Source organism: Podarcis gaigeae (assembly GCF_964106915.1).
Source record: "Podarcis gaigeae genome assembly, chromosome: 6".
Classification (NCBI taxonomy): Eukaryota; Metazoa; Chordata; class Lepidosauria; order Squamata; family Lacertidae; genus Podarcis; species Podarcis gaigeae.
In genome coordinates, this window is record NC_139682.1 from 87,399,319 (window position 1) to 87,418,200 (window position 18,882).

The 18,882-nt window shown below is 43.9% G+C and overlaps 1 protein-coding gene across 4 annotated transcripts in view; it reads left to right on the plus strand.

Annotated features, from left to right (window-relative positions):
• SCYL3 (SCY1 like pseudokinase 3) overlaps nucleotides 1-18,882 on the plus strand; it is a 19,652-nt gene continuing 770 nt past the window's right edge. The window contains exons 1-14 of one of the 4 annotated variants that reach the window (XM_083743852.1): nucleotides 1-96; nucleotides 1,096-1,240; nucleotides 2,825-3,111; nucleotides 4,099-4,284; nucleotides 5,540-5,653; nucleotides 7,776-7,832; nucleotides 8,411-8,513; nucleotides 9,852-9,963; nucleotides 12,386-12,463; nucleotides 13,646-13,785; nucleotides 14,515-14,702; nucleotides 15,288-15,459; nucleotides 17,345-17,503; nucleotides 17,848-18,551. In XM_083743852.1, coding sequence (XP_083599978.1) covers nucleotides 2,947-3,111; nucleotides 4,099-4,284; nucleotides 5,540-5,653; nucleotides 7,776-7,832; nucleotides 8,411-8,513; nucleotides 9,852-9,963; nucleotides 12,386-12,463; nucleotides 13,646-13,785; nucleotides 14,515-14,702; nucleotides 15,288-15,459; nucleotides 17,345-17,503; nucleotides 17,848-18,551 — 2,178 coding nt within the window. In that variant the 5' untranslated portion in view covers nucleotides 1-96; nucleotides 1,096-1,240; nucleotides 2,825-2,946. The remainder of the gene's footprint in view (nucleotides 97-1,095; nucleotides 1,241-2,824; nucleotides 3,112-4,098; nucleotides 4,285-5,539; nucleotides 5,654-7,775; nucleotides 7,833-8,410; nucleotides 8,514-9,851; nucleotides 9,964-12,385; nucleotides 12,464-13,645; nucleotides 13,786-14,514; nucleotides 14,703-15,287; nucleotides 15,460-17,344; nucleotides 17,504-17,847; nucleotides 18,552-18,882) is intronic. The other 3 variants (XM_083743854.1, XM_083743853.1, XM_083743851.1) reach the window with 3 other exon arrangements.

Consider the following 18,882-nt stretch of genomic DNA (forward strand, 5'->3'; position numbering starts at 1 on the left):
TCCGCCTCCGAACTCGCCTTGACGGGAGTAGCGGCGGTGCGGGAGCGGAGAAGGGAAGGGCGGCACGGGGGGCGCCCCCCGCCCTCGGGGCAGCAGGTGAGCGGGGCGGGAAGGGGGGGGGTCGCCGCTCCGGGCCTAGTCCGCCGACGAGGGGGCTCTTCCTTCTAGCTCCTCTCTCAGGAGAAAAGGGGGGGAATTGGGGTCCCCCCGAAAAAAATAAACCCTATTGATCACTGTTTGTGGGGAGTCCATTGGAGGAGCTTGTGTTGCTTGTTACATTGCACGTGTGTATGTGTGTGAGAGAGAGTAATGGGGTCTTTTCCACGTAATTGCAAGGTGGTTGTTTTTGTTTTGGTTATGTCTTTCGTGGTGTTGGTTTTATTCAGTGGACCGCCGTGAGACCTCCAGGTAGAAGGCAGTACAGTGGTACCTCGGGTTACATACGCTTCAGGTTACAGACTCCGCTAACCCAGAAATAGTACCTTGGGTTAAGAATGTTGCTTCAGGATGAGAACAGAAATCATGCTCCGGCGGCGTGACAGCAGCGGGAGGCCCCATTTGCTAAAGTGGGGCTTCAGGTTAAGAACAGTTTCAGGTTAAGTACGGACCTCCAGAATGAATTAAGTACTTAAAACCGAAGTACCACTGTACAATGGTACCTCGGGATGCGAACGGGATCCGTTCCAGAGCCCCGTTCGCATCCAGAAACAAACATAACTAGTGACGGCACGTCTGCGCATGTGCACGTTGCTTTTCGCCGCTTCTGCGCATGTGCGTGACGTAATTTTGAGCAAATGCGCAGGCGGCGAAACCTGGAAGTAACGTACTCTGTTACTTCTGGGTTGCCGAGGAGCGCAACTCGAACGTGCTCAAACTGAAGCGCATTCAACCCGAGGTATGACTGTATACAAATTCAGTAAACAATGATGATAAAAAGGTAAAGAAAAGGTAAGAATGATAGTAATAATGGTAAAGATGATGATACACATCAGTTGATGGTGCTGCCTGTCAGTGTTGGGGCTCTCCTTAAGGCCTGGTGGAATGCAAATTAGATATTTCCCTTCAAACACATTGGTTCACATTCGTTTGCTCTAGGGAAGAGCTGTGATTGGACATTGAAGCAAAACACCAAAGTCTTGGAAGACGCCTTAAACACGGACCGCTTCATTATGGGAGAACCCCTTGCAGAACGGAGCCCAGTCGGACACATAGTGCGCCCTGAACTAGATGCGCAAAAATCGTGTGCGTACCACGTTGCTATTGGTGGTGGGAGTTAAGAGTGCATCTGACAAAAGTAGCTATTGCCCTTTTAAACTTTTATTACAGAAGGCCTGTTGGTTTTGAAAGTGTTGCAAGACTTGGGTGTGTATGTGTGCATGTTAACTGAAGACTTTCCCTGATGACACAGTTTGGCCAGAGAACAAACACTCTCCTATCAGATGTCAAGGAAATAAACAACTATCTGACTTGTAGAAGACATCTGAAGGCAGCCCTGTTTAGGGAAGTTTTTAATGGTTGATTCTATTTTTAATATTCCGTTGGGAGCCGCCCAGAGTGGCTAGGGAAACCCAGCCAGATGGGCGGGGTATAAATAAATATATTATAATTAATACTACTACTACAAAGCAAAGAGTTGGGAAAAGCAAGGGCTGTCAAGGAGGTGGGTTGTTTTTTTGTTGGGCAGGGTAAGCAAAAAAACGCAAATGGTGGTAAAACCTTTGCAGTGTGTCGGCATGAGTGGCAGATTTTCTTATCTGGGTCTGCTATAAAGCAACACATACTGGTGCTAAATTCCAGGTGCTCATCAAACTTTGCTTAAATAACACACACAAAAATATTAATGGCTTAACATAGTACTATTCTATCTGATTTTGTCCACACACAAAACAGGTGGGGGTGGTGTTGTGTAACAAACACATTTTTCCGGAGTATTAAAAAATCTTGGTTTTACAAGCTTAAGGCTGAAGAGGAAAACCAGAAAATTCATACCTGAAGTACACAAAAGTGCTTAGAAGACAAGAGGCCGTCACTAGAAGTAGGCTTTTTCTGTATCCTTCAGAGCCAAGGACAAAAGAAAAATTTGTGCATCCTATAGGGATGATTAGAGGTTTCAACATCAGGCTCAAGGGGCAAATTCACAAGTGATTTACATAGCCTGTTGCAGATGAACACAACTGAGTTCTTTATTTCTTAATACAGTGTGTAAACCGGTTTCTTACTGATTTACTTTTCTGGTCCTCTTCCTCTCTCATTGGCATAGGTTTTTGAAAGGATCCAATTTCAAAATATTAAATTTTTCAAGGTGTCTGTGGATAGCTCAGTCTGTAGAGCATGAGGCTCTTAATCTCATGGATTCGAGTTCCACGTTGGGCAAAGGTTTCCAACTCTATAATCCTATAATGCTGTGAAATTCTTTGGATTCATTTATAAACCCTGAATACGTCATGTTCGTGGATAAGTTTAAAGTGGACTTCTCGTCTTTGCTGCTTTTGACTGAACAAAATTTGGGCTGGGCAGTGAGCACAGCTAATTTGCTGCTTCCAGAGAATGCAGATTCTGGTGTTTTCCTGTGTACATTCCTACTTCTGGCTTTATGTTTTAGCATTAACGGATAGAAATAGTGTGGCTGTTTCTTTAACGCAAAGAACTGTTAAAAGTTGATGTTGTCTTTTGAACCTTGGAATCTCTGTGCTTAACACACTGATTGGAATTCGAACCCTTTGTCCCAAGACTGATTCAAGGCAATCCTATGCATGTTTTTCTTGTGTGAGAAAAGCCAAAACAACATCTAAAATTATTTATTGTGTCTTTCATCTTTGTGCAGAGAATGCTATGAGGAATTTACAGTAACATCTCTTGGGACTAATTTGTCTGGAATCGCTTCTTTTTAAAGTTGCTTTGACACTAGAAAACCCCCACTGCAAAACGGCTTGAGTTTACAAGGTAATGGGCTCAGAGAACAGCGCTTTAAAGCGTGATGCGTTGCAAGAGCCTCCATTTACTTTACCCTCTGGAGTCAATATTTACCCAGCGGTGCTGCAGCGTGGCAAACTTGCTTCTGTCTTTGTGTACAAGAGAGAAAATGAAGACAATGTTAACAAAGCTGCCAAGGTATTGTATTATATTTGGCATATTATTTATTTTTAAAAAAATTTAGAACTTGCTTCACCAGCGGTTTCCAGGGTGGTTCGTATAAAAAGACCTCAGAGACAATGATAACTCTCGGGTTAGGAATAGTACAATATCCTCCTTTTGTTGCAGGCTTTCCCTCTCCCCTACTCACCCAACTTAGAGCAGGAGCCAAACCAAACTTAACAGGAATTCTAGCTAATTCACAGCGCCTTGAGCTTATATGACTCAGCTTCTTCCAGATTTGGCTAACCAACACAGCTCAAACTCACCAGCGCAAAACATGAGCAGAAACTGGTGAAAACTAGAAATACGTTATTGAGCTGTCAGCATTGAACAAGGGTATACAGAGCAAGAAAATAAAGTGGCAAATAAAGGAAGAGCTGAGAGTTGAGAAAGACCCTTTCCCCATCTTCTGGATCCCGGGGAAAACTCAGCCAATGTGCTGCACCTGGAGCTGGGTGTGGAGAATGGGGCACAGCTGTAGGCAGCCTGAGCATCACTCACCTTGGGCCTGCTCATGAAAAGCAGATCTAGAGTGATAGGCCTATGGTGATGTCTGCTGTTTCCAGAAACTCTTCTCGTTGTGAGGATTTTGTGGGTGGGGAGTTTGTTCAAACCCAGGGTGAGAACCAGGAGGCTGAGAGGGAGGGTATGTCAGAAGGAAAATGAATTGATACCGATTTACATAAGTAACTTTGTATTAATGCAACTTTTTAATATGTAACTCTGTATTTTTGTAATATCTTATTTGACTACTGTTGCTTCAGGTTTTTTCCCCCTACGCTTCCTGGATATATTTTAAATATATTAAGCAGCGTAGAAATTAAATAATCAAATCGTATCATGTGGAAATCAAGCCGTGCCCAAAAAAAGCCATGTAGACTACTGTTCCTTTTCCCTATGTTAATGTGTGATGTATAATGTGTGATGCCCCATACTGAGTGCCTTTATCTTGCGTTTTGAAAGCACCTGAAAACGTTACGCCACCCTTGCCTCCTGCGCTTCCTTTCTTGTACTGTGGAAACAGATGGAATCCACCTGGTTACAGAGCGTGTTCAGCCACTGGAGAAAGTACTGGAGACCCTCTCTTCTCCAGAGATATGTGCTGGTATCTATGATGTTTTGCAGGCTCTTGTCTTCCTCCATGATAGGGTGAGTTTTGGGTTTGGTTTTCTCTCTACTTCTAGGAATAGAGGTGAATGTTTAGGATAGAAAAACATTGGTGCCCTCTAGGTAGTTTGACCACAATTATCATCTGCCCATGGTTAGGTATAAGAGTTGGAGTCCACAACATCTGGAGGGCACCACATTGATTGGCATGGCCTAAACTAATTGTAATGTATGGAGGGAGCTTTGCTTGACGAACTGGTTATTGTGCTACTTTGAATGCAAGATATTGGACATGTAAAATCATATGTCTTCAGTCTGCTTGTTTTTTTTTCAAATGAGCAGTTTCAGAGCTAAATTAATTTACTTAATGCTAACTGATAGCAAAGCTACTGGGCTGCTTTCAGATGGCAAGAAGGATTGATGAGTTCTTCGGAGGCCTCATTCAGTCTTCCAGGGTAATATATTGATGATTGACACTGTCTGGTTTTGAAACGGCATATTAGGGAGAGCCCTTGGATATGCATGTTGCGTAATATGTTCCAAAAGTAAAACAAATTCTTTATTGCAAGACCTCCTTTGAGCACTTTTTTGCAGATATATTAAGCTAATACTTTTGCATAAACTCGTTATTTGTATGCTTTGTTTTGAACTAGAAATTTGATTTTTAAAATAATGCATTAAATTTTGGCTGGTGTGGGAGAACAGCAAGAAGAGGAAGTTTATATGTGTGTGACATGTGAAATGATGCTATTTGAAATTAGTAGCATAAAGAATAGTGATCTTCCTATGCTCCTGGAGTTGGGAGTTGTGGGTTTTGCAGTGAAAGGAAATTCATTTCTGCTGGGACGTTGGCAGTATTTCCATCTGGCCATAGGTGTTGGAATAAAGGAAAATGCCTTTTGAAATACACAACAGATCACGTGCCTTCTGAAGCTGGCTTTGTATTTTTCCAGTCTTTTACGTGATTCATTGCAATGTCTCCCATCTGGTTTGTTCAGCAGTTGTTTTGTGCTTCTTCTGCAGATTTGAAGGGAGCACACCCTGAGGCAGAATAAATTTCTCTCCTTGCCCAGATATGGTGTGCTGGGAGTAAACTGAGTTATGCTAGTTAAATTTGGCCTGGCATACAGCTCCTCTCCTTGCAAGAGCTCTCTGGTGGCATATAAACCTCCTCTGTGGTTTTGGCAGCGCTCCTCTGGAGTCTCGTGACACCCAATTAGTACTAACAAGCGCTTTATGCCTACAATTATTCCCAGTCTTATTGTATGTTTTCCCTTCCTTTCAAAATGTATTCTAGGGACACCTGACACACAACAATGTTTGCTTATCTTCTGTATTTGTGAGTGAAGATGGGCACTGGAAGCTAGGAGGCATGGAAACTGTCTGCAACCAGAATGAAGCAACAGCAGAGGTAGAGTCACATAGGCCACTCCTTTGCCATGCCCAAGGAGGGCATTTCCTGGCTTCTGGGTGGTCTTTGCTATTGAACTCCCTGCGTCGGGTAATTTAAAGTTAGGTTGAAATGCGTGTGGGCTCATTAGCAAGCCTGCATCTTCCAGCAACCCTGACTAGCTGGACTAGAACATTGCCTGGAGGGCATTTAATGCTGCCTTAAATGATGGCGTTCAGCAAGAGTGGCAGCTAATTATCTTTTAGCCAAAAGTTCACTAGCTCCTGTAGGCTACAATGAACAAGCAAGTTATTGACTTATTTGAGCGATTTATATCCTGCTTATATTTGAACAAAGCAGGTGGTTAACAACAACGTAGGTTATACCAGGCATAGGCAAACTCGGCCCTCCAGATGTTTTGGGACTACAGCTCCCATCATCCCTAGCTAACAGGACCAGGGATGATGGGAATTGTAGTCTCAAAATGTCTGGAGGGCCGAGTTTGCTTATGCCTGGGTTATACAAACAATACCAGGGAATTTCTACATTCTGTAAAAGCACAACTAAATAGAGCATCTGCTTTAGTATCAACATAAACATTACACATTACCAAGGACAAAAATACAAGAAGAAATTGACAATAAACATAGCAAAGAAGTATACAAAATATTTCCTAAACGTGAAGTAAAATATCACAAATGAAATCAACTCAACCTTTTTTTAATAACATGGCAAACCTGAGAGTAATGCTATTGCCACTTGGGTTTTGTGGGTTTATTCTTGGCTGCAGCTCATGGTTATTGATGACAGAGCTTAATCAGTAATCCTAGTTCGGTCCACTCAATAAGGCAAATGTTGGCTTAGCTCAGCACGGCACGAGAGCACAAAGGACTGTAGAGGAGCGAAGCAGCTGTGAGCTCCTCTCCAGGAGCCTGCACATTTTCAGTTTCCCGGCAAGCCGTTGTTTGGTTTACTGTGCCATGTGAGTCAGGTTATTCTTAGGTGCATCTTTCAAATAAGAATTTTAGAAGTGCTGTTATAAGAATTTTAAGGTCTTAGATATATAATAAATGTTCATAAATGTACCAAGCAAATACGTACATAAATGTGTAACATGTCTGAAGCAGCACAGAAAGACTGTCCTGAAACCATTTTGACTCCCAAGCTGACCAAATGTTTCTCTGCAAGGAGGGAGGAGGTGAAAAAACCTTCCTTGTTACAGGAATTTAGTAGTCACCATTTCAAAGGGATGAGCAAGCTACCAGGAAAGGCAATCAGATAAGGCATTATCAGATAACCTGGCAGACAGGAAAAACAACAACATTCAAATTTCTGTTGTAGACCGCCTTTTCTGTGATGTAGGTATGATGTTTGTGGGGTGGTGGTCTTGGGTTACACCCCTTCTGTGATGTATGTATGATGTATGGTCTTGAGCTCCAGGGCAGGGAATTTAAAATGTCTATATAAGGGCAGGGACACCTTTGTTCTGGGTCCTCCTCCGTCCTCCTGCGTGTGAAGGGAGCACCCTGTTGCAACAGCTTTAATAAAGATCAGGCTTACTAGCTGCTTTGCTTCTCAATATTCTCTGTTTGGCCTCTGTTATTTTCTCCTACCAATAGGGAACCCACGTAAGGACTCTATATGGGCTCCTGGATACCCCATAAGGGGAAAAGATCAAATTTTGTTTACAACATGCCTATCATCAGCAGCACCTCCTGTTCCTTTTGGCTGGCACAGTACTATGCAATCTTCCTCTATGATGGAGCCGTAAAAGGAAACTAACTCCACAAAATAGAGGCATCCTGTGTAGTGGTTTTATTCCCACTTTAATATATCCTGTTGAGGAGTCCATGCTTCTACAGAGCACTGTGTTGGGCAAGGCATTCTGGACAGCTGCTACTTCCGGGGTGAAACAGAGAGGAAAGACGCAGCTTCTTGAATATTTGATCAATGTATGGCCAAGATTATAAGGATGACAGCTAACATGTGAAGACTTCTGTAGTATATGCTTTTCGTAATTTGTCATGTTTCAATCCCCCTGAGATCTACCGATGAAGTGTGGTGTGCAAATTTAATAAGCAATAGTCTTGCCCAGTACTAAAATCACCATTCATTGGCTCAAAGGCGTCTTCTCTCTTTATAGTTCCTGCATAGTATCAAGTCAATACGGGAGAAGACTGGCATTCCACCTGAAGAACTGGTAAGTTTTCTCCATTGTTTATGTGGGAGATCTGAAAAATAAGCTCAGAAAACTATCCATTTTTAATTTGATGGGTGGAGCCAATAAGCAGCTAACTTAAAGTTATCTTCTGTGGGGAAGATACTTTAAAAGATGCTAAGATGAAGTTGCTGTTAAATTTCTATTTTGGAATTGCGTGGGGAAACCCTCAAGAACGTTGTCTCTGGATTTTCTGTCTGTAAACATTTTTAACCAGAGTCCAAATTTGGCTCCACAAAATCCCTGCTTGCCTTTTCAAGTCGTATTTTAACATGTAAAGTGTATTTAAAATTCAGTATCCTGTTTTTTCCCCCAATTTGTGACTAGACTTTTAAGCTTTTGTGTTTTTTAGACTCCTTGCTACTATATGGTCTGTTGTTTTCCATTGTTTTTGTATTTTGTTATGGTATTGTTCTTAATTATTGTAATTTGCGTTGAACACTTTAATGGAAAGGCAGGGCTATAAAATAAATTTTGTACAAACTGGAGTCAGAGGTGGGAAGTATTTTCAAAGGGACTAAGCCACTTTCTGCTGTGTGATCCTCTTTCTATTACTCTAGTCTGACGACTTCCAACTTCTTCCTGACGGCCAAGGGCATTCCCGTGATGCCTACTCATTTGGTGTAATGGTTGAAAACCTGCTGACTTTTTTAAATGAAGAGGGTAAGAGTTCTTGGAATTGAAATGGCATCATTGCAAATAAGTAATCCCAAGTTCCCTTTGTGACTGACTCTTCTAAGGAGCTGCTTTTGGTATGGAAAATATGTACTTGCAGTTAAAATTGTTGCCTTAGCAGAACATTCACTCCAGAGGAATTGAGTTGTCTATTATTTCCCTGATAGTTCAGAATTTGGTGGTGTTGTTGAACAAATGTCCTGGTTCCAAATATACCCCACGTAGGAAATGACTTCTTAAGTGGTGTGATGGTTTTGTTTGCAATTTAAGGGACAACATGTCGCCTTTTAAAGATTGTAATGAATGGTATTAAGGGACTTTAATACACAGGGTTCCTCCATGAGAGATTCTGCTGTATTGAGTCTGAGCAACAGCTGTCCTAAATGCAAGCGCTGTGCAGTAGCTAACAGTGGTTTGCTATTTAAAATGGTTTCTCAGCGCTCTAGAGTATATGCAGAATGTAAAGGTAAAGGGACCCCTGACCGTTAGGTCCAGTCGTGACCGACTCTGGGGTTACGGCGCTCATCTCGTTTTATAGGCTGAGGGAGCCAGCGTACAGCTTCCACGTCATGTGGCCAACATTACTAAGCCGCTTCTGGCAAACCAGAGCAGCGCACAGAAACGCCGTTTTCCTTCCCGCTGGAGTGGCACCTATTTATCTACTTGCACTTTGACGTGCTTTTGAACTGCTAGGTTGGCAGGAGCAGGGACCGAGCAACGGGAGCTCATCCCGTTGCAGGGATTAGAACCGCTGACTGATCGGCAAGTCCTAGGCTCTGTGGTTTAACCCACAGCGCCACCCGCGTCCCAGTGCAAACATAGCAATGGCTTAATTGTCCCACCTGCAATTAAGGGTTTAGATAAATAGCATGGTAATCTGCATTGAGGTCATTCTGGCATATTTTATATTATTGGCCCACTTGGTGGAAGAGAATCTGCCCTAAATATTCCCAGGCATTTGTGCCACATACCTGTGGAAGCTCCAACAGCTAAATGGCACGAGGAATGACTTCCTTAAGAGTACTTTCCCATAATTTATCAAGTAGGACTAAGTTCTAAAGTAGAAGCTAATATTATTTTTAAGGGTTTTCTCTCCTTGTGTTGGTTTGGAAGGATATTTCTTAGTACTTAGTGTTTGCATTGCCATCTGGCCAAACCTTGTTTTCTGCATTCTTAAGCTGCAGGAAAAGTCATTCCTGTTGTTGAAAGTGTTGCTGTTAAGCTTATGGTGCAGAAGAATGAACCTTAATTGCCCCCACTATTGCTTGAGGCTGTCTTTTTGCTCTGAGTTTCTAACATAGATTTGATTGCTAAACTGTCTTTCAGTTTCAGAGGACGTTATATCCAGCTTTCACCACACTTTACAGTCTACTTTGCTAAACCCAGATTTTATGGGCCGCTCTCCACTATCCAGTTTATTGCTGCATGAATTCTTCAGGTGAGCATACTCTTAGAATGTGTGCCGATGCCTTAAAAGCTTACCTAAGTATGAAATTCAGAGGTCATCGTCAGAAGTTTCTTGAGTGTGGGTGAAAGGAGCCGTACAACTAGGGATATGTAACAAGCGTACTCCTTAAAAGAATTTAATTACGGATTAGGAGCGGGGCATTAAAGTGACCATCATATGCTACAAGTGCAATCACTCCAATTTTAGTGGTGTGATGTGAAATGACGCTCTTAGAAATCCCGATTTTCTAGGTTACATTTGCCGACATTTCTCACACCCAGTGGTCGAAATTGCCTAAATTCTGGCCTCTGGTAAACAAAATAGACTTCCCAACCATAATTGCAAGAAGTTATGATTAAGAGAAATGTCACGGTATCCTCATATTTGAATTGTTGCGTAATTCAGTTCTGTCAGTTAATATACATACTGAAGTTGAAGTATTCATCTGAAGACTTAAGTAGGCTAAGGCCAGGTCCTATAATTTCCTTCTAAAGTTGAAAGAGTTGTATCCACTGTTGGTTGTACTTTCACTAGACCCAGTTGAAGTTAATGGGCATGACTAACATAGGTCCATTGTGCTGAGCAGAACATCGTTGGATACAACCCCAAATTTTAATTCTACAGTGGTACCTTGGTTGTCAAACTTAATCCATTCTGGGAGTCCATTCAACTCCCGGAATGGTTCGAAAAACAAGGCGGCGCTTCTGATTGGCTGCAGGAGCTTCCTGCACTTCCGAAAAACGTTTGCAAACCGGGACGCTCACTTCCAGGTTTGCAGTGTTCGGGAGTCAAAATGTCCGAGTACCAAGGCATTTGAAAACCAAGATACGACTACTAAGACTGTAAGAAAAGCCCTGCTAGATCAAGAAGAAGAAGAGGAAGAAGAGTTTGGATTTGATATCCCGCCTTTCACTCCCCTTCAGGAGTCTCAAAGCGGCTAACATTCTCCTTTCCCTTCCTCCCCCACAACAAACACTCTGTGAGGTGAGTGGGGCTGAGAGACTTCAAAGAAGTGTGACTAGCCCAAGGTCACCCAGCAGCTGCATGTGGAGGAGCGGAGACTCGAACCCGGTTCCCCAGATTACATGACTACTGCTCTTAACCACTACACCACACTGGCTCTCAAGCCATACACCCTTCTAGATTAGTGTATTCAGAGGTATACTGTCAGTGGGAGTACAATGTAGGCATCATGACTAGTAGCCAATAATAATAATAATAATAATTTTATTATTTATACCCCCCCCCAATCTGGCTGAGTTTCCCCAGCCACTCTGGGCGGCTTCCAACAAAACACTAAAATACAATAACCTATTAAACATTAAAAGCTTCCCTAAACAGGGCTGCCTTTAGATATCTTCTAAACGTTTGGTAGTTATTTTTCTCTTTGACATCTGGTGGAGGGTGTTCCACAGGGTGGGTGCCACTATCGAGAAGGCCCTCTGCCTTCGGTTTCCTGTAACTTCGCTTCTTACAGCGAGGGAACCGCCAGAAGGCCCTCAGAGCTGGACCTCAGCGTCCGGGCAGAACGATGGGAGTGGAGATGCTCCTTCAGGTATACTGGGCCGAGGCCATTTAGGGCTTTAAAGGTCAACGCTAACATTTTGAATTGTGCTCGGAAACGTACTGGGAGCCAGTGCAGTTCTTTCAAGACCGGTGTTATATGGTCTTGGTGGCCGCTCCCAGTCACCAGTCTAGCTGCCACATTCTGGATTAGTTGTAGTTTCCAGGTCACCTTCAAAGGTAGCCCCACATAGAGCGCATTGCACTAACCAGCTGCTCCTCCATGAATGTCTCACCCCCTTTTAAAGCCGTCAGGGATGGTGGGGGCCATCAATCGCTACATCATGTAGAAGTGAATCCCATACAGAGGTGCCAACACCAGTTACATGGGGGGGTGCATCACATGACGCATCCGCTCTAGTGGGACAAGCTGCATGGAGGAGGAGCACAGTGCTGAGCTCCGCTGCTCGCCCTTGCTCATCCCATCCCCCTTTCGGCTTCTGGGTGTGGGCTGGCAGTGACGGGGATGTCGCCCCCCTCAATATTGAGGGGTCTGGAGCCCCTAGCACCCCCTATACCTGGCGCCAGTGATCTCATACCACCATGTAAATAAGTACTTTTGTCTTTCCTGATTCTTCCAGCATTGTTTCATTAGATGACCCCTTGATTTCCAGCAGCATGAGATGAGACAAAATGATAATAATAATAATGATTATTTATACCCTGCCCATCTGGCTGGGTTTCCCCAGCCACTCTGGGTGGCTTCCAACAGAACACTAAAATGCAATAACCTTACCCTTCTTTCACTATCTCTACTTTACTAAAGCATTTCTGTTCCTTTGTGGATACTGAATTCCTTTTGCTTCTGCTTCTCAATTCTTGATGCATAGTGACTTTTGTTTATTATCAGAAATGATTTTCTGGAAGTTGTGAGCTTTCTGAACAGTCTAACACTGAAAACGGAAGAGGAGAAAACTGAATTTTTCAAGTAAGTGAAATATGTCAGTAGCTAATTGATTACTTAGGTTAGCTTGCCACTATTTATAAAAAGTCTTCTTTTCTATAGAATTTTTATTAGTATTTTCTCTGGTAACTGGGGGCATCAACTGTGTGATTTGGTTTTAATGCACAGATTGAAAAGGGGTCCTTTTAACTCCAAAAAAGCTGTGGTAACATTCTTGAAAAACGTTGTTTTGTGTCTGTCAGAACAGTGGCACGTTGCAGAAAAATATCTTCCTTTTGCAATGACTGCAAGTGACGTCCTGTCTAATTACTAGTTCTCATGTATATGAGGGTGCAAATGAGAATCACGGTCTCAACTAGTTCATTTTAGGACCGTAACTTAGTGGCAACAGAGCCCCCACTTTAGACAGTTGGGTATTAGTTCAGTTGTGAAGCATGCAGTGAACATTTCTCTCCCCCATGCCCATTCCATATTTTCAACATAAACAATAAGCACCATTTTGTTGCAAAAAAAAAAGGATACTACATTTTAAAAGTAAAAATAACCAAAGCCATTATACATAGGGTTGGGGAAGTTAGCTGGTTGAGCGCTACTGGTCTGAATGGTGGTCTGATCATGTAAATAATTGTGTAGTACTGAGCTACGATATGTAGAATTGCACTCTGTAGATGTTTAGAGACACTTGACGTTCCTCACTTCAAGCACACCAGTACTCTAATGTATAGGCATACACAGCAAGGGCATAGAAATCTTTTGCTTTCAATGGCTCCATTCCTTCTGGAGAAATCACTCGGGGCCAGCATGGGTGAGGCTTAAGTAGTCTTCAAAAATGCAGATAAATCAGAACATCTAGCCGCTATACATGTGACCAAATAACACTGTGATACAAGCTTCAGTGTAACAAAAAATGAAAATTATCTCTTCAAATGAATAAATCTTTATTGCATTCAGTGGGACTTACTCCCAGGTGTGTCTTGGATCTGGAAATACCAGAAATAGATTTGCCATTCCCGAAAGGATTGTGTCCACTGCTCTATTGCCATAGCCCTGGGCTCCCAAGTCACTGGGCATTTATACAACTGATACACTCCGCCAGTGTTTGGGTTGTAAATGGGCAAGCGAGAAAGGAGAGGGGAGGAAATTGATGCAGCAATTGCATTGCGAGGCAATAATGGCGAAGGCTGAGCAATTTCTCTCTCAACACAGATTCCTGCTGGACAGAGTGGCTGGCTTGTCAGAAAAGTTGATCGCTTTGCGGTTGGTACCTCTGTTGCTCAATCCGCTTGTGTTTGCTGAGCCTGTAGCTGTCAAGAGTTTCCTTCCCCATCTCCTTGGTCCAAGAAAAGGTGAAATTTTCATTATCTCTTCAGATTAAGCGCAACGCATTAGAAGTGTGAGTAGATGAAGAATTTCAAGCTTTGCTGAAGGGGACAGCTGTACCATTATACACCTGCCCACAATACGGCCATTCTTTCTTGTTGCTGCCTCTCCTTCTCGCTTGATGCTCTAACTCCCTTGTAGAGATTAGCTTGTCCTCTGGCCTAAACGTACCAGGCACAAGAAAGGTACTCTGCTTCTCACCCACTGATGCCATTCCTTTTCCCGTAAGGCTCCAGGCTGCTTTTCCTATAGTGCCTGCCCACCTGCAACCACGAGAAGTCAATAGGTCAATGCATTGGACTTGCTGCTGCTTCGTCGTTTATTTGTGTCCCATCTTTAGACCACGATTCTCAAGGCGGCTTGCTGTAACTCTCGCAGAGCCACACAACCCAGCAGCCCTTAGTGCCCTGGGTAATGTGTGAGACCTGTGCATGCTTTCCTTCCATTTTACAATCCCAGGCCAACTGGGAATTTGGGGGCAGAGAAGAAGCATTCCGTGCAGCAACTGCTTTTCTGGCTGATGGAAGCGCTAAGCTTCTCCCAGCTGCAGCATCGCTAGAGAAAAGCTGCCACACATTACTGTAAGATTGAAGGCTTTGTGTGGTAGTAGAGACATTTTCCTGTCCGCGTTGGCTGTTTCAAATCGCCAACTTCAGCAGACACCCCGTTGACCCTTCCAACCCTTTTTGCTTTAGATAAAGTGGGCGAGAGCCAAATCAATGGTCTGCTGTCTCCGGCCGTGTTCCAGGCGCACGTCAGCCCCGTGCTGCTGAAACTGTTTGAGGTGCATGAAGAGCACGTTCGGATGGTATTGCTGTCTCACCTAGATGCCTACGCAGAGCTGTTCACTCAGAAAGAGCTGAAAAATGTAATATTGCCACAGGTGAATATGACAAGGCAGGAATCTGGGACTAACGTATCAAGAAAGCACTTGTTTACCGACAAAATAAAGGCTGTCCAGCACTGGCACAAGTATATCCACATATCCTATCTCCCCCCTTCTTCAGCTTTGCTGCTGTGTGTAACTGCAGAAACAAATGTGCCCTTCTCCTAAAGCAGGGCCAGGAAACGGGGGCCTCCATCCCTGGGAACTGGATTTGAATCACACGGATTTCCCATCCCGTGCTGTGCAATCATAGCCCTATTTCCCATTTAGTCGACAAATCCTGTTTTTTGGCATGACTCACACTGAACCTCCTTCTCCAAACCCTTATGTCTGTGTTCAGGGTTAGAATCCACCATAGGCAGATGCTACCTAGTATCTCATTATAACTGGTTTTGTGAAGAAGCCAGGGTGTTGTAGGGAGGTGGGGCTCGCTCACTTACCCACATTGGTTTCAGAAGGAAGTTGGCTAGATTGAAGCATGTCACAGGGCCTTGGTTGGGCTGTCAAGAGAGGGTAAAGAACCTGCAGCAAACGGTTTCCCAGTTGAACAGGCTTGTGCTTGATAGCCTGTCCTTATTCTAGGTTTTACTGGGGCTGCGAGATACCAGCGACTCTCTGGTGGCTGCAACGCTGCAAAGCTTAGGGGTGCTGGTTTCACTGCTCGGACCAGAAGTTGTTGTGGGAGGCGACAGGACAAAGATCTTCAAAAGCTCAGCTCCAAGCTTCACGAAAACCACAGACCTTTCCCCAGAAGGTAAGTAAATAACAGCAGGTTTCAAGCTCTCCTACAAACCAGTTGAGCTGCACATAGGCCTGCTCTTCTCAAACCAGAGCAGAGATTGTAACTGGAGCAACAGATTATAATTAGTGAACTATTTTCTGAAAGACACGACATTGATGCTCTAATTAGGAAAGCACCAGGGCTGACGGTTAGCTCTCAGCTGGGAATAGGTGCCGAACCCAGTGATTTTCTCCTCAGGGTTTGTTTAGGAAACCAGCTCTAAACAGAAAATTTACTTGTGGCATGTGAGTCAAAAGTGCGGTTAGTAGAGGTCATTGCTCCCATTGATGGAACAAGCCTAATAAAAAATACTATGCGCCAATTGTAATAGGCTCAGCTGTTCATATTTTGTGTGCATGCTGAGCAGCTGGTTGTCCTCTCATCCCGCCCCCCCCCCCCAGCTCCTGAATCTATTTTAAATGGAACCTTTACTTAAAATTTCAGTATGTATGGGTAGAATCTCTCTTGGGTGGAGGGGGAAGAAGCTCTCATTTAAAGTCTTCCAGAATCTTGAAATTGTCTCTGCAGATGATCCTCCTTTCTATAATCAAGTTGTTTGAGTCTGGTGCTCAAGTTTATAGTTTATGCAAAAGGTTTGGTGCCTACCTTCCTAAATGTATGTTTGTGTTGTCACTTAATAGTTTGTTATGGGTTTATGCTAACACCACAGTGCCTAAAAGCCCAGCTTAGGTATCTTTCATTCCACCGAGGGCACATGGACCTCTGGCAACAATGATTAACAGCTTTCATCCCTTTCCAGCTCTCACTTCCATTGGTTGGACACAGACAGCAGGAGCCTCCCATGCTGTTTGATATCTTCCCCCAAACTAAAACACAAAGGAAATAAATATGCTCCCGCTCCCCCAGCTAGGCTTGCAGTGTTTAAAGTTTCTTTTTTTAAAAAAGCACAACAGACTCTGCTGTTTCTTACCGTCTTCATAGCCTAACAAGTGAGAGAAACCCTTGTCTTTCCCCAAGACCTGTTTGTGAGAAATCAGGGCAGAGTGATCAAATGCGCTTGGTATGCTAAAAAGTGCAACTGACAAAAATAAATTCCAGTTAGGTGCAAATACTATATGTATTCGGATTGGTTGGCTTCATTAAAGGATGCCAGAATTCAAAATACCGCAGATTCCGTCCGGTGTATTAGGCAACTGGGCGTATTAGATGATCCCCAACTTTTCCTGTTAAAATATAGAGTTTGGGATATACTCGCCGTATAAGACTACCCTCGCCTGCAGCCAACTAGCAGCAGCCCGAGGCGAGGCGAGTGAGCCCCAATCGGCTATCCAGCAAAGCAGAGGGCTGTGCTTACCGGCTGGTGGTTCTGGCAGTTGTGGGGATCCCCAGCTCTTTGGAGCCCCAGCCGAAGCCGCGCACCACCTCGCCGTGGGAAGGGGAGGCTGCCACAGTTGCTGCTGCTTCGGGATAGCTGCCTGCTATCCGGCGGTCCCCATGGTGGCAGGGTGGACGGGCGAGAGGGCAAGGGCTTCGAACGGGATGGGTGGGAAGAGTTGCTGCCTGTAGTTCTCTCAAGCCCGCAGCTGCTGCCTGGCTGCCTCCCGTGCAGCCGTCGCCACATGGGTTAACTCTCTCCAGCCTGCAGCCACTGCCTGGCTGCATCCTGCACAGCTGCCACCACCTGCCACAACCATACTCGGTGTATAAGGCGACCCCCGACTTTGGAGATTTTCTGGGGTTCAAAAGTCGCCTTATACGCCGGAATCTACAGTAAATTTAGCCATACTTTAAACTGCTTAGAATTATACCTTTGCGTATGAATAAGTGGAAGTTTTGAAAAGCAAATATTGTTGATAGATGATTTTTGCATATTTCTTTGGTTTGTGTATCCGTGTAGACTCTCCTAATCATGTAGTAAGTTGCCAGAGAAGGCTGATTTATCAGCCCCTGCAGAGGAATAACTCCATGTTTCTCAAGTGCCCCAGCTCTGGGAATCTTCCCTTCAGCAGCAGGAACCATGTGCCAAGGCAAGATTCTCATGTCGCCTTAAGGGAAGGTAATCCTGGCTTTTTCTTTTTCATTGCCACAGTCCTTGCTTCTAAAAAGGCTCTGAAGATTCTACAGTGCCTTTTGCCGTATTGAAAAAAATCTAGCATTTATAGCTCTTACCCACTTTAGACTGCAGACCTTTCATATCATTGAACTTACTGTTTTTAACTGGTTAGGTTGATAGCTGTAAGAGATGTCAGGCTAGGTTAATATGTTCTGATCTGGTGGATTTTCTTCAGCTTGGATTACCTTTTATGTCTCTTCAATGCAAGTAGTCATGTATGTTGGTGTGTTTCAATTTTTATAATGCATCCCTCCTCAAAACAGACATATGCACTGTGTCTTTCACAGGAGAACAAGACTCTCTGCACTTAAGCGGTGTTCCTGGTGGACTAAATATATTGAGGAATGGTGGAAGTTATCAGCATGCAGTTGAGAAGATAGGAGAGGAATGGCCAGACTGGAGCGAGGGTGAAAAGCCAGAGGCTGACAAAAGTGTAGAGAGCCAAAGGAAAGAGTTTTGTGTGAACAGCAGTCCCTGTCTTGCTGGGCACGATGTAGACGGCAAATCTTGGGACGGTGCAGCTGACAGCCCTAACTTGAAACTCTCCTCAGGAAACAGCCTCACTGCTGTAGGGTTAAATGACGTCGCAGAGCTGCAGCTGCCTCCAACGATGTTTGAGCTCAGAAAAGAATTCAGAACTCTCAAATGTAATCCATCTCCGGGACCCAGCATCAATAGTGGCAGCTATGGCCACAGGGACCACCAGCAAGACGAAATCTGTTTGCCCAAAGCGGCGCTTTTAGAGAAGCCTCCCAAGTTGGAATGTGGTTTAGGGGAGGAGTATATGATCCAGGTGAAGAGGAAAGAGTTGCATGACACAGAGCTGGACTGGTTTGCTGACATGGTCCCGGACATCAAACCTCCGTCAGCACTGCTGATTCTGCCAGAGCTGGGGCCCCATCCTGTCATTCAGAACAACTTTAACACAGTCTCCGGCAGCGAATGCGATGCACAGTTCTCTTCTAAATTTGCAGCAGCTGAAATTACAGAGGTAAGAATTTGGAACTTGGATACCTCTGTTTGTTCAACATGTTGTATCAGTTAAAAAAAAAATATTATAGCTGGCTTAAGATACAGCCCATGGTCTTTCTCATAGTAATGCTAGAAAAAAGGAATTGTGACGCTTGTGAGCAACACTCTGTTGGCCACCAGGACTTTAGAGGTATGGAGTCTCTGCCTTCAGCATCCCTTTTGTACTACTCTTCTACGTAAAGTGTATCAACACTGATAGCCAATAAAAAGTAATGGCTCTTAGCAGCTTAGCTGTGCAACATTTGTTTATTACAGAGTTTGTTGATATAATTAATGCATTTTATCTTTAT